This window comes from Salvelinus fontinalis, chromosome 1 (assembly GCF_029448725.1).
Source record: "Salvelinus fontinalis isolate EN_2023a chromosome 1, ASM2944872v1, whole genome shotgun sequence".
Classification (NCBI taxonomy): Eukaryota; Metazoa; Chordata; class Actinopteri; order Salmoniformes; family Salmonidae; genus Salvelinus; species Salvelinus fontinalis.
This window is the reverse complement of record NC_074665.1, coordinates 5677954-5692998: the sequence shown is the minus strand read 5'-3', so window position 1 is coordinate 5692998 and position 15045 is coordinate 5677954. Positions and strand designations below refer to the sequence as shown.

General features: G+C 40.0%; 1 protein-coding gene across 1 annotated transcript; it reads left to right on the top strand.

Moving 5' to 3' along the window:
- The first annotated feature begins 1201 nt into the window (after window positions 1–1201).
- On the top strand, window positions 1202–14669 carry LOC129867790 (microfibril-associated glycoprotein 4-like). The gene is made up of 6 exons (XM_055941315.1): window positions 1202–1295; window positions 2111–2166; window positions 2306–2497; window positions 9877–9973; window positions 10130–10297; window positions 12474–14669. Exons 2-6 carry the CDS (start codon window positions 2161–2163, stop codon window positions 12722–12724), a joined length of 714 nt encoding a protein of 237 aa, XP_055797290.1. The 5' UTR covers window positions 1202–1295; window positions 2111–2160; the 3' UTR covers window positions 12725–14669.
- Window positions 14670–15045: the final 376 nt, after the last annotated feature.

Below are 15045 nucleotides of genomic sequence, written 5' to 3'. Positions count from 1 at the left end.
TAGTTGAAGTGTACCTATGATGAAAATTACAGGCCTCTCATCTTTTTAAGTGGGAGAACTTGCACAATTGGTGGCTGACTAAATACTTTTTTGCCCCACTGTATATCCACATAATTTTCCTCCTCATGATGCCATCTATTTTGTGAAGTGCACCAGTCCCTCCTGCAGCAAAGCAACCCCACAACATGATGCTGCCACCCCCGTGCTTCACGGTTGGGATGGTGTTCTTCGGCTTGCAAGCGTTACCCTTTTTCCTCCAAATATAACGATGGTCATTATGACCAAACAGATCTATTTTTTGATTATTATTTAATTCAACTCGGGATTTTGACGAGTTGACCCAGATTGAGCATGTTTACATGCACACGAATAATATGATATTAAACTGATTACGGCTGGCAGGCCGAGTCTGGCATTAGTCATGCAAACACCTTACTCTGCTTATCTTAATCGGCGTAACATCATAATCAAAGTAAACATATGCTGATTAAAATACTTGGCGCTAGCATCAGCAGCGTAAGCTTCCCTCTTGAGCGAAAGTGAAGTGAGTTCAGAAAAAAATTGAAATTATACATTTTAGAAATAGTTTTCACATACAAACTTTATGTGTCCGAACTATGATCTCAAAGACTTCCCCCAAAAAAATAACATGGTAGAACTGTGGCAGAACGTTTTGTTATCATTGTCGATTTTCGGCAAATTCGCATCAGGTAGCCTTATTTCAGATTTGTTCATGTAAACATGTTTATTAAGGTGATTGTTCTTCTTGTAAAGCACCTAAACGTTTTAATGGAATGATTGTATTAATTTGAGTCACAATAAGTGCATGCAACTGTACCCAGGGTCAAAGGGCAAAGAGCTCTATCACTGGTTGAATCAACGTTGTTTTTACGTCATTTCTACAAACAAAATGATATGTTATGATGTTGAAAGAAAGTGGAAAACTGATTGTAATTGCAAAAAGTAATCAACGTAAGGGATTGTTGTCTTTAAATAAAATAAAAAAAACTTTGAACCTAAATCCAATGACAGGGTGACATTTTTTGGGGTTGATTTCATATTGAATTCCCGATAGTTGACAACTCAACCCAAATGTAAATCAAACTAGACTTTGAACTGACGTCTGTGCCCAGTGGGATGTTTACAGACAAGAGTGTTTCCAGGAATGATTAGTTATCTTTATAAAAGAGGTGTGGACCAGGTAATGTACTGAGTGTTGCAATGAGCTCCGGTTGTCTTTATAAAAGAGGTAGAGCATCTTCGTGAGGAAGACATCTGCTCAGTCACTCATACAGGTAAGCTCATACACTCACTTCGTTTCTTCTTTCTGCTTCGGGATCGGTGTCCCGTCCGCAGGACGGTTGAGCGAACGTAGGCTAATACGATTAGCTTGAGGTTGTAAGTAACAAGAACACATCCCTGCCCTACTGCTACTTAGACAGCTTGTCTGGACTACTGCTACTCATTGTCAAGAGAGATAGGCCTTTAGTAAAGAACTGAAGATAGGTGTGTAGGGCTCCCGAGTTGCTCAGCGGTCTAAGGCACTGCATCTCAGTGCTAGATACTTCACTACAAACTCTGATTCGATCCCAGGCTGTATCACAACCGGCCTGTGATTGGGAGTCCCAGAGGGCGGCGCATAATTGGCCCAGCGTCGTCCGGGTTAGGGTTTGTCCGGGGTAGGTCGTCGTGGTAAATAAGAATTTGTTTTTAAAAATGTAAGCTTTCTGCCCATATCAGACATGTCTATGTCCTGGGAAATGTTCTTGTTACCTACAACCTCATGCTAATCGCATTAGCCTACGTTAGCTCAACCGTCCCTCAGGGGACCAACTAATCCTGAAGAAGTTTTAATAAAATATGTTATATACCAGCACATTCGACATAAGGTACCGGTCCAGTAGACTTATTTGTACCTAATGAACATGATACAATTGTTTAGTTCAGGGGAAAATTCATCCTGGGGGGGGTCGGAAACTGGTGGTTCGATCCGATGGCACAGCCTCTGCCTTAACTATTTAACCAATAGTAGCTTTGACCTGAAGAATACTGTTGTAAATATGCTTCACATCCACTTAACTTACTCTTTTTTTTGTCAACTTTTTTTTAGTAAACTATAGAAAAGTTTCCTTCAAAGGCAAACGGACATCTATCTCAACCATGATGGTAGGTGTTAATAAACTAGAATAAGCAGAAAAACTGCATTCGTAGATACTCATGTGAATGAGACATGTATCGTTTAAATGAACCATCGCTAGACAGTATTGACATTGCAACTGCTGTATCCATCTACCCTGTTGTGCAGTTCAGCTTGATGCTGGCTCTACTGGTCCCCGTGGCGGTACAGTCCTCCCTGCATCCAGTGGACTGTAACGAGGTGTACCAATCAGGTTCTGGACAGAATGGGGTTTACACTATTTATCCTGCAGGATCCACCTCACCTGTCCAGGTGTTCTGTGAGATGTCGATGGACAGTGCACATCCAGGAAAGTGGACGGTCAGTATCCAATATTTATACACATTTTTAAATACACAGGTATTTACTTTAGTTTTTTTAATAACACTGTTAGCAATAGCTGTACGTTTTTACTGTAATTCTACTGTAAATTAACTCACTTCCGATTACATTTACATTTACATTTACGACACAAACTGTTAAAAAAGTACCCGTCATTTTACAGTAAGTTACTGGCTATTGAGTTGCAGTGAAAATACAGTAATATGTTTTTACATTTAAACTGTATTTTGTCAGGAAATATACAACAATTAACTGTATTTTTACAGCTAAATGTTAAGGTGTTATAGCTGTAAAATGACAGTATGCTGCTGTATTCAGATTACAGTACACTCTTGTACACTGAACAAAAATATATAAACACAACATGTAAAGTGTCCTATGTTTCCAATGTCCCATGTTTCATGAGCTGAAATAAAAGATCTCCGAAATTTTCCATACGCACAAAAAGCTTATTTCGCTCAAGTTTTGTGCACAAATTTGTTTACATCCCTGTTTGTGAGCATTTCTCCTTTGCCAAGATAATCCATCCATCTGACAGGTGTGGCATATAAAGGATCTGATTAAACAGCATGATCATTACACAGGTGCACCTTGTGCCGGGGACAATAAAAGGCCACTCTTAAAATGTGCAGTTTTCGTCACACAACACAATGCCACAGATGTCTCAAGTTTTGATGGAGTGCGCAATTGACATGCAGGAATGTACTCCAGAGCTGTTGCCAGAGAATTGAATGTTAATTTCTCTAACATAAGCCGCCTTCAATGTTGTTTTAGAGAATTTGGCAGTACGGCCTTACAAACACGTGTATGGCGTTGGGTGGGCGAGCAGTTTCCTGATGCCAACGTTGTGAACAGAGTGCCCCATGGTGGTGGTGGGGTTATGAGCAGGCATTATCTATGGACAATGAACACAATTGCATTTCATCGATGGCGATTTGAATGCATAGAGATACCGTGACGAGATACTGAAGCCCGTTGTGAGGCTCATTTTTTTTAAGGTATCTGTGACCATCAGATGCATATCTGTATTCCCAGTCATGTGAAATCCATAGATTAGGGCCTAATTTATTTATTTAAATTGACGGATTTCCTTACATGAACGGCAACTTCAGTAAAATATTAGAAATTGTTGCATGTTGAGTTTATATTATTGTTCAGTATAAATAATTTTACTATAATTTTACAGCCACTCAGTAGTCTTTAAATTATTGAAATTTTACAGGATAATTATTACAATAAAATGTTTTACAATTATTTACTGTAGGCACACTTGGGATTCAACCTCACTTGGGTTTGAACTCATAACCTCTTGTTTGCCAATGACCTGAATGTCTTGCTATGCAGGGTAGATCTGTGGGCTTGACAAAGGTTGGCCACAGATGTAATGGCAATAAATACATTTCTGCACTTAGCTAAATGGCAGTGCTCAAAGAGTACCCCGCCAGTACATCACCATCCATCTACATGTCAAAGCGCCAGGGGACAACAAGGTACCCTGACCGTACCCTTATTGTTGGGAGTGTGTTGATATACAGCTCATTCTGAAAGTATTCAGACCCAGGGACTTTTTCCACATTTTGTTTGGTTACAACATTATTCTAAAATGGATTAAATCGTTATTTTTCCTTTATCAATCTACACACCCCACAATGACAAAGCAAAAACATGTTTTTTTAAAACATTTTTGCTAATTTATTAAAATTATAAACAGAAATATCACATTTACATAAGTATTGAGACCCTTCTTTACTCAGTATTTGTTTTTGTTGTTGTTGTTTATGTATTTATTTCATATATTTTAGGCGTAGATCAGCTTTAATAATAATAATAATATATTATATATTTTTTAGGCGTAGATCAGCTTTAATAATAATAATAATATATTATATATTTTTTAGTGGGTAGATCAGCTTTAATATCGCAGATAGATTGTAGCTTCCATCAATGTAATTGTCTGCATCATTTCCAATACCACATATATTTTTGGGGTAAATATATATATTTATATACATACATACACATACCCGCCTATATATAAATATACATACATATACACACACATATACATACATACACATACCCACATATATATATGATGTCCATTCAGTTTGATATATATTTGCCATATATTTGCTATGTGCTATTTCACAAAAGTTCTGAACCTATCTACATTTTACAGACACAGTATATTTTACATTAGTTATCTTGTTGTTATTAGTCCCAACCTTCAGCTCCATTCAACCCCTCCCATCTATCTCTTAACACCATCCATATTGGATTTCTATTTGCCATATATTTTCCAACTGTGCTGTGATGCTTCACAAAAGTACTGAACCTTTCTATTCTCATAGCTTCTACAGATTGTAAATTAAAGATAAACATTTTTTCTAAAATAATTATATTATTTATTGATTGATTATGACTTTTCAAATCACCCAGTATTGCTATCTGCAGAGTTAGTTCTAGCTAGGTAAATGTTGCAATTCTTCAGCCATTCCTGGACCTGTGACTGAAAACAAGCTACAATTCCAAAACAAATGATCTAATGACTCTGCCTCCTCACAGCAGAATCTGCAGAGCTGGGAAGATTGTATCTCCCATATATATAACATTCTATTGGTTACAAGAATTTTGTATAATAAGTTCCATCGAAGAATTCTAAGTTTTGAATCCGACGTCGTTTCGCGTATCAGTTCATAAACCATGTGCTATGGAATCGGAAAACATCGAAAGTCTCTTCCCAACTTTTTGGCAATTTATATGGCACAGCTGTACATTTTTTGGTCCTTAAATGAAACTGGTATGTTTTTATTTATCATAATTTTATTTAACTAATTTTGGTCTTTAATGCCGGGCCGACAGACAAGTTCCTTACTTTCTCCCCCTTCCACTTGCCCCTTCCATTTTTGTGGTAATTCTGCAATTAGTTGGCTGTAATTTTGAGGAGAGCAGACATTTCCATATGTTCTTGTTAACTGCATGTGTGACATAACTCCACCAGTCCTATTTATGATCACATTTTAAAAGATTATACCTTAAAAAAAAATACGTGGAAAAAGTATATTTATATCATTAGTATATTTGAGTTTAACTACAATATTTGTTGTATTATTTATTCTGTCTTTTCTGGTGGATTAAACTGAAATTGCAACAAACTTTCCATGGCTTGTTTTAAAAATAGCGACATTTTGGAGATGATTTCGTTTTCAAATAGCTGAAAGTGAGAGGTTGTAATCTGAATAAAGGGAGAGGTTGTAATCTGAATAAAGGGAGAGGTTGTAATCTGAGTAAAGGGAGAGGTTGTAATCTGAATAAAGGGAGAGGTTGTAATCTGAATAAAGGGAGAGGTTGTAATCTGAATAAAGGGAGAGGTTGTAATCTGAATAAAGGGAGAGGTTGTAATCTAAATAAAGGGAGAGGTTGTAATCTGAATAAAGGGAGAGGTTGTAATCTAAATAAAGGGAGAGGTTGTAATCTGAATAAAGGGAGAGGTTGTAATCTGAATAAAGGGAGAGGTTGTAATCTGAATAAAGGGAGAGGTTGTAATCTGAATAAAGGGAGAGGTTGTAATCTGAATAAAGGGAGAGGTTGTAATCTGAATAAAGGGAAAGAGGACGTTCTTGAACATGCGGTGAGACATTCTTACTACTTTGCTAGAGAACCAGTTTTTTTAAGGTTCTATAAAGAATCATGCTCATGAGGTTTTAAATGGAACCTGTATGGTGCTATAAAGAACCCTTTACTGAGGTTCTATAAAAAAACACAAGAGGAGAGGAGAGAATTGAGAACTAATGATTTAGTCAACGGTTCTCAAATGACACGAGACCATAATGCGAGTCTTTCACAACACACCGTCACTGGCCATATCAATCAAGTTTATTTTATATAGCCCTTCGTACATCAGCTAATATCTCGAAGTGCTGTACAGAGAGGCCATAGACATATACAGTGAGCTCCAAACGTATTGGGACACATTATTTGTTGTTTTGGCTCTGTACTCCAGCACTTTGGATTGGAAATGATGCAATGACTATGAGGTTAAAGTGCAGACTGTCAGCTTTAATTTGAGTGTATTTTCATCCATATCAGGTGAATCGTTTTACATAGTTCCCCCATTTCAGGGAACCAAAAGTATCGGAATACATTCACTGATATTTAAGTAGTAAAAAGTGAAGTATTTCCTCCCATATTCCTAGTACGCAACGACTTCAACAAGCTTGTGATTTGACAAAGTTGCTGGATGCATTTGAATGTTGTTTTGGTTTTGTTTCAGATTATTTTGTGGCCAATAGAAATGATTGGTAATTGTATTGTGTCATTTTGGAGTCGCTTTTATCGTAAATAAGAATAGAATACGTTTCTAAACACTTCTATATTAATGTTGATTCTACCGTGATTACGAATAATCCGGAATAAATCGTGAATAATGATGAGTGAGAACGTAACAGACGCACAAATATCATACTTTCAATGCTAAACGTTTGACTACTGTAATACACATATAAGTGAATTTGTCCCAATACTTTTGGTCCTCTAAAATGGGGGGACCAATTCACCCAATATAAATACCAGTCCTGCACTTTAACCTCATAGTCATTGTATAATTTCAAATCCGAAGTGATGACAGAGCCAAAACATCAAACAATGGGTCACCATCCCAATACTTTTGGAGCTCACTGTATTAAATGTAATGGTATAACACAACACATTAGATAAAGTGGAATGACATTCTCCCTCACGTTTGCCTCAAAAAAGAGCTGTGAGCAAACCACAACCCAAAATATTCTAATTAACAGCTGCCCCACATTTTAATTATCACTAAACGAGGACGGAATCCTTATTTTCAACTGCAAAGAACCATTGAATGGCTTAACAGATAATTTGGGTCTGTATGGATCCACATAGAACCATCACCCTTCCTAAAGACCCCTTGAGGAAGCAGCATTATTCAGTACGTACCACGAAAGTAGCTCACCTTTTAGCCATTTACATTAATACGTCAACGAAACCTTCAGAACTAACCGGTTCCTGGGCAGCCTGACTCACGGCGAACACCGTTTTATCCCGATTGAAGTGTCGGAGCAGCGAGTTGAGCACCAATGAAATCAGATTTCCTCCGTCTCGCAAAGATTGCGCCGGCATCCCCTTAATTTGAGGAAGACGACTGATTAAATCATTTTTTTTTATAGTAATGTTACAATAACTATCACGTTACCCATTTAGTGATGACAGAATGCATTTGAAACTTCAAACACAGTAAAACGTGTCTATGACTTTAATACAATGATTTTATTGATAGGAGTGAAGGGGAAAAAGGTGTTGCGTATTGATAAGCACACCAACAACAGCATTGACGATAAGTAATAAAATAAAGATGACTCTATTTCACACCGTAGCCTGTTGAATTAGCAAGATAACTTTTCTTAAATGTTTGATTTCGGCACAAATTAAAATGTGTCGCCCATGGATTGACGTTTCAACATTGTCTCAATGAAGAGTTCGGTGTTCGACTAGCAAGGTGTGACATGCACACGCAGTTAACAAAACCGCTAGAGTTAGCTTCATGCGGACAAGCAATATCTATCGTCTTAGTACAGACGAAGCCTGAGCTGGAATGTGAAGCTAACTGAAGCTGGCTAGCTTTAGAAAACCCTGACTAGATCTAGCTTCAATCGTAGTATGCCCATCAGGTGACATAGCAGGATATTCAGGTCTCTGGTAACCAAGAGGTTTCCAGTCCAACTTCCAGGTGTGGCTGAGTCCCAAGTGTATTCATAGTGAAGGAGTGAAGATTTTTCTGTCATACTTATACTGTAATATTACAGTAACTTACGCATTGTCATCATTTACAAGTGTGTACTGTAATCAGAATACAGCAGCATATTGTCATTTTATATTAATTCAGATACAGAAAAAATACAGTAAGTTGTTGTATATTTACTGTGTTTTGACTGCAACTTTTAGCAAAGTTCATAAATGTATTCTTGGTAAAAAGACTGTGGCCAATCGCTACCATTAACACACCTGGTGGTGTAGCAGGAAACTCAGGTCACTGGCAGCCAAGAGGTTATGAGTTCATGTCCCACGAGAGGATGAGTCCCAAGTCATATCCCACGAGAGGATGAGTCCCAAGTCATATCCCACGAGAGGATGAGTCCCAAGTCATATCCCACGAGAGGATGAGTCCCAAGTCATATCCCATGTGAGGATGAGTCCCAAGTCATATGCCACGAGAAGTTTAGTCTCAACTCATATCCCACGAGAGGATGAGTCCCAAGTCATATCCCACGAGAGGATGAGTCTCAAGTCATATCCCATGTGAGGATGAGTCCCAACTCATATCCCATGTGAGGTTGAGTCCCAACTCATTTCCCATGTGAGGTTGAGTCCCAAGTCATTTCCCATGTGAGGTTGAGTCCCAAGTCATTTCCCATGTGAGGTTGAGTCCTAAGTCATTTCCCATGTGAGGATGAGTCCCAAGTCATTTCCCATGTGAGGTTGAGTCCCAACTCATTTCCCATGTGATGTTGAGTCCCAAGTCATTTCCCATGTGAGGATGAGTCCCAAGTCATATCCCATGTGATGTTCAGTCCCAACTCATATCCCATGTGAGGTTGAGTCCCAAGTCATTTCCCATGTGAGGTTGAGTCCCAACTCATATCCCACGTGAGGTTGAGTCAACTCATATCCCATGTGAGGTTGAGTCCCAACTCATATCCCATGTGAGGTTGAGTCCCAACTCATATCCCATGTGAGGATGAGTCACAACTCATATCCCATGTGATGTTGAGTCCCAAGTCATATCCCATGTGATGTTGAGTCCCAAGTCATATCCCATGTGAGGTTGAGTCCCAAGTCATATCCCATGTGATGTTGAGTCCCAACTCATATCCCATGTGATGTTGAGTCCCAAGTCATATCCCATGTGAGGTTGAGTCCCAAGTCATATCCCATGTGATGTTGAGTCCCAACTCATATCCCATGTGAGGTTGAGTCCCAACTCATATCCCATGTGAGGTTGAGTCCCAACTCATATCCCATGTGATGTTGAGTCCCAAGTCATATCCCACATGAGGATGAGTCCCAACTCATATCCCATGTGAGGATGAGTCCCAACTCATATCCCATGTGAGGATGAGTCCCAAGTCATATCCCATGTGAGGTTGAGTCCCAAGTCATCTGAATACAGCAGCATACTGTCACTTTACAGCAATAATACCATTATTCAGCAGTAAAAATACAGTTACTTGTTTTTCTGTATTTTCACTGTGTTACCTTCTTCTTCATTCTTTACACAAAATAACTGATTTCCTATTAAAACCAGTCAATACATTAAACAATATCTCTCTCCTAATCAGGTGATTCAGAACAGACAGGATGGATCAGTGAACTTCCACAGGAAGTGGAATGAGTACAAGAGTGGGTTTGGGAGCGCAGCTGGAGAGTACTGGCTGGGTAAGAACTGATTAAATGTCTAGCCTCCAGAACATTCTCCTCTTAGAACCCGGTTTCAGAGAATGAGCTCATCCTGTTTGTCCCTAATTCATGTAAGTTCATTTGTCGTTGTATTCCAACAACACGGTGTGCTTCTATGCTGGTACTATTCTCCAGGACTGGAGACGATGCATCTTCTGACTATGAAAAAGACCTATGAGCTGAGGGTGGACATGGAGGACTTTGAGGGGAAGAAGGTCTATGCTCAGTACTCCACCTTCTCTGTTGGACCAGAGGCTGAAGGGTACACGCTAAAGCTGGGTTCATTCAAAGATGGAGGAGCAGGTGGGTGACAACTTATATTATCCAAGATAAAAAAATTCTAAGAAAAAGTTCCAAGAATATAGAACCAGAAACAAATTCTAAAGAAGAACAGTCCAATAAAATCTGTCATTAAGGATTCATAACTGAAGATTTGCCAGTGGAAGTGTTATCATTAGGTTATCTAGAGCCCTTTCCTTGTGTTGCTGGGCTGTGTTCTCTGTTCTTATCCTCAGGAGATTCTATGACATCACAGTGGTCAGACATCTCTCTTCTTATCCTCAGGAGATTCTATGACATCACAGTGGTCAGACATCTCTGTTTTTATCCTCAGGAGATTCTATGACATCACAGTGGTCAGACATCTCTCTTCTTATCCTCAGGAGATTCTATGACATCACAGTGGTCAGACATCTCTGTTTTTATCCTCAGGAGATTCCATGACATCACAGTGGTCAGACATCTCTGTTCTTATCCCCAGGAGATTCTATGACATCACAGTGGTCAGACATCTCTCTTCTTATCCTCAGGAGATTCTATGACATCACAGTGGTCAGAAATATCTGTTCTTATCCTCAGGAGATTCTATGACTCATCACAGTGGTCAGACATCTCAGTTCTTATCCTCAGGAGATTCTATGACATCACAGTGGTCAGACATCTCTGTTCTTATCCTCAGGAGATTCTATGACATCAGTGGTCAGACATCTCTCTTCTTATCCTCAGGAGATTCTATGACATCACAGTGGTCAGAAATATCTGTTCTTATCCTCAGGAGATTCTATGACATCACAGTGGTCAGACATCTCTGTTCTTATCCTCAGGAGATTCTATGACATCACAGTGGTCAGAAATATCTGTTCTTATCCTCAGGAGATTCCATGACATCACAGTGGTCAGAAATATCTGTTCTTATCCTCAGGAGATTCTATGACATCACAGTGGTCAGAAATATCTGTTCTTATCCTCAGGAGATTCCATGACATCACAGTGGTCAGAAATATCTGTTCTTATCCTCAGGAGATTCCATGACATCACAGTGGTCAGACATCTCTGTTCTTATCCTCAGGAGATTCTATGACATCACAGTGGTCAGACATCTCTCTTCTTATCCTCAGGAGATTCTATGACATCACAGTGGTCAGAAATATCTGTTCTTATCCTCAGGAGATTCTATGACTCATCACAGTGGTCAGACATCTCAGTTCTTATCCTCAGGAGATTCTATGACATCACAGTGGTCAGACATCTCTCTTCTTATCCTCAGGAGATTCTATGACATCACAGTGGTCAGACATCTCAGTTCTTATCCTCAGGAGATTCCATGACATCACAGTGGTCAGACATCTCTGTTCTTATCCTCAGGAGATTCTATGACATCACAGTGGTCAGACATCTCTCTTCTTATCCTCAGGAGATTCTATGACATCACAGTGGTCAGACATCTCTGTTCTTATCCTCAGGAGATTCTATGACATCACAGTGGTCAGACATCTCTGTTCTTATCCTCAGGAGATTCTATGACATCACAGTGGTCAGACATCTCTGTTCTTATCCTCAGGAGATTCTATGACATCACAGTGGTCAGACATCTCTCTTCTTATCCTCAGGAGATTCTATGACATCACAGTGGTCAGAAATATCTGTTCTTATCCTCAGGAGATTCTATGACTCATCACAGTGGTCAGACATCTCTGTTCTTATCCTCAGGAGATTCTATGACATCACAGTGGTCAGACATCTCTCTTCTTATCCTCAGGAGATTCTATGACATCACAGTGGTCAGAAATATCTGTTCTTATCCTCAGGAGATTCTATGACATCACAGTGGTCAGACATCTCTGTTCTTATCCTCAGGAGATTCTATGACATCACAGTGGTCAGAAATATCTGTTCTTATCCTCAGGAGATTCCATGACATCACAGTGGTCAGAAATATCTGTTCTTATCCTCAGGAGATTCTATGACATCACAGTGGTCAGAAATATCTGTTCTTATCCTCAGGAGATTCCATGACATCACAGTGGTCAGAAATATCTGTTCTTATCCTCAGGAGATTCCATGACATCACAGTGGTCAGAAATATCTGTTCTTATCCTCAGGAGATTCTATGACATCACAGTGGTCAGACATCTCTGTTCTTATCCTCAGGAGATTCTATGACATCACAGTGGTCAGACATCTCTCTTCTTATCCTCAGGAGATTCCATGACTCATCACAGTGGTCAGAAATTTACAACGTTAGATAAAGACCAGGACCTTAACGACAACAACTGTGGCCAGATGTACTACGGTGGATTTTGGTACAACAACTGCCATTTTACTAATCCCAATGGGATATACGCGTGGGGGGAGTCGGCCTACGGTGTTGGCATCAACTGGAGAACATGGAAAGACTTCACATACTCCCTGAAAAGAATTACCATGAAGATCAGACCAGCCACTGGATAGAAGGGAAACACCTTAAGCATCTCTATTTCCTAACAACATTTTTAAATCCACATTTTTCATAACAATGATTGTCATAAAAAACACATTACGTTTACCTGGGAGGGGTGTCTTTATTTCTAAGTGAGGTTTGTGTTTGGGTCTTCAGAGAGTATCAGTGGGTGCCGCAGTACCCAGAACGTCGTCTGATCTACTAAAAAGTGGTGCTTTGCCATAGCAACAGAAACCTGACTTCAGTAAGGGACGATGTAACTGCTACCCATCCTCTAACTCTCTCTGTTTCCTACCCTAACGCACGGTCTGTTTCCTACCCTAACGCACGGTCTGTTTCCTACCCTAACGCACGGTCTGTTTCCTACCCTAACGCACGGTCTGTCTGTTTCCTACCCTAACGCACGGTCTGTCTGTTTCCTACCCTAACGCACGGTCTGTCTGTTTCCTACCCTAACCCACGGTCTGTTTCCTACCCTAACCCACGGTCTGTTTCCTACCCTAACGCACGGTCTGTTTCCTACCCTAACGCACGGTCTGTCTGTTTCCTACCCTAACGCACGGTCTGTTTCCTACCCTAACGCACGGTCTGTTTCCTACCCTAACGCACGGTCTGTCTGTTTCCTACCCTAACGCACGGTCTGTCTGTTTCCTACCCTAACCCACGGTCTGTTTCCTACCCTAACGCACGGTCTGTCTGTTTCCTACCCTAACCCACTGTCTGTCTGTTTCCTACCCTAACCCACTGTCTGTTTCATACCCTAACCCACTGTCTGTTTCCTACCCTAACCCACTGTCTGTTTCCTACCCTAACCCACTGTCTGTTTCATACCCTAACCCACTGTCTGTTTCCTACCCTAACCCACTGTCTGTTTCCTACCCTAACCCACTGTCTGTTTCCTACCCTAACCCACTGTCTGTTTCCTACCCTAACCCACTGTCTGTTTCCTACCCTAACCCACTGTCTGTTTCATACCCTAACCCACTGTCTGTTTCCTACCCTAACCCACTGTCTGTTTCCTACCCTAACCCACTGTCTGTTTCCTACCCTAACCCACTGTCTGTTTCCTACCCTAACCCACTGTCTGTTTCCTACCCTAACCCACTGTCTGTTTCCTACCCTAACCCACTGTCTGTTTCCTACCCTAACCCACTGTCTGTTTCCTACCCTAACCCACTGTCTGTTTCCTACCCTAACCCACTGTCTGTTTCCTACCCTAAGCCACTGTCTGTTTCCTACCCTAACCCACTGTCTGTTTCCTACCCTAACCCACTGTCTGTTTCCTACCCTAACCCACTGTCTGTTTCATACCCTAACCCACTGTCTGTTTCCTACCCTAACCCACTGTCTGTTTCCTACCCTAACCCACTGTCTGTTTCCTACCCTAACCCACTGTCTGTTTCCTACCCTAACCCACTGTCTGTTTCCTACCCTAACCCACTGTCTGTTTCCTACCCTAACCCACTGTCTGTTTCCTACCCTAACCCACTGTCTGTTTCATACCCTAACCCACTGTCTGTCTGTTTCCTACCCTAACCCACTGTCTGTCTGTTTCCTACCCTAACCCACTGTCTGTTTCATACCCTAACCCACTGTCTGTCTGTTTCCTACCCTAACCCACTGTCTGTCTGTTTCCTACCCTAACCCACTGTCTGTTTCATACCCTAACCCACTGTCTGTTTCCTACCCTAACCCTCTGTCTGTTTCCTACCCTAACCCACTGTCACTGCTCATTCATATGTTTTATACTTATATATTCTCATCCCATTCCTTTACTAGATTGTGTGTATTAGGTTTTGTTGTGGAATTGTTAGATATTACCTGTTAGATACTGCTGCACTGTCAGATCTAGAAGCATTTCGCTACACTCGCAATAACATCTGCTAACCATGTGTATGTGACCAATAACATCTGCTAACCATGTGTATGTGACCAATAAAATTTGATTTGATTTGATTTGTCTGTCTCTCACCATTTAAACAGACAGTGTAATTCAACCACTATAAAAACATTTTTTTTGTGTCCGAACTGAAATCAAGGTTCACCAATTGATAAGTCCTTGAAACAATAATTTATATTTTACAGAAAAATATTAGACTTCAATGTCTTCACAACATTGATATTCAGCCTGCAACAGATGATCAATCCATTGTTTTACTATTTTAATTACAGTTGTATATTGTCAACATTTCACTTTTCTTAAATAAGTCTATTTCTTCTCAAATCAGTTAAAAATGAAAAACATTCCAGACTTTGTTTTGTTATTAGATTTTCAACATTGCGGAACCAATTGTATTTTTGTAAACTTAAGTTTACTGTTTTTATTTAGAAA

Excerpts from the sequence above, each read along its gene's own strand:
- LOC129867790 (XM_055941315.1), top strand. Across the intron at positions 2,498-9,876 it reads CACATCCAGGAAAGTGGACG|GTGATTCAGAACAGACAGGA; the intron begins GTCAGTATCCAA and ends TCTCCTAATCAG. Across the intron at positions 9,974-10,129 it reads AGCTGGAGAGTACTGGCTGG|GACTGGAGACGATGCATCTT; the intron begins GTAAGAACTGAT and ends ACTATTCTCCAG.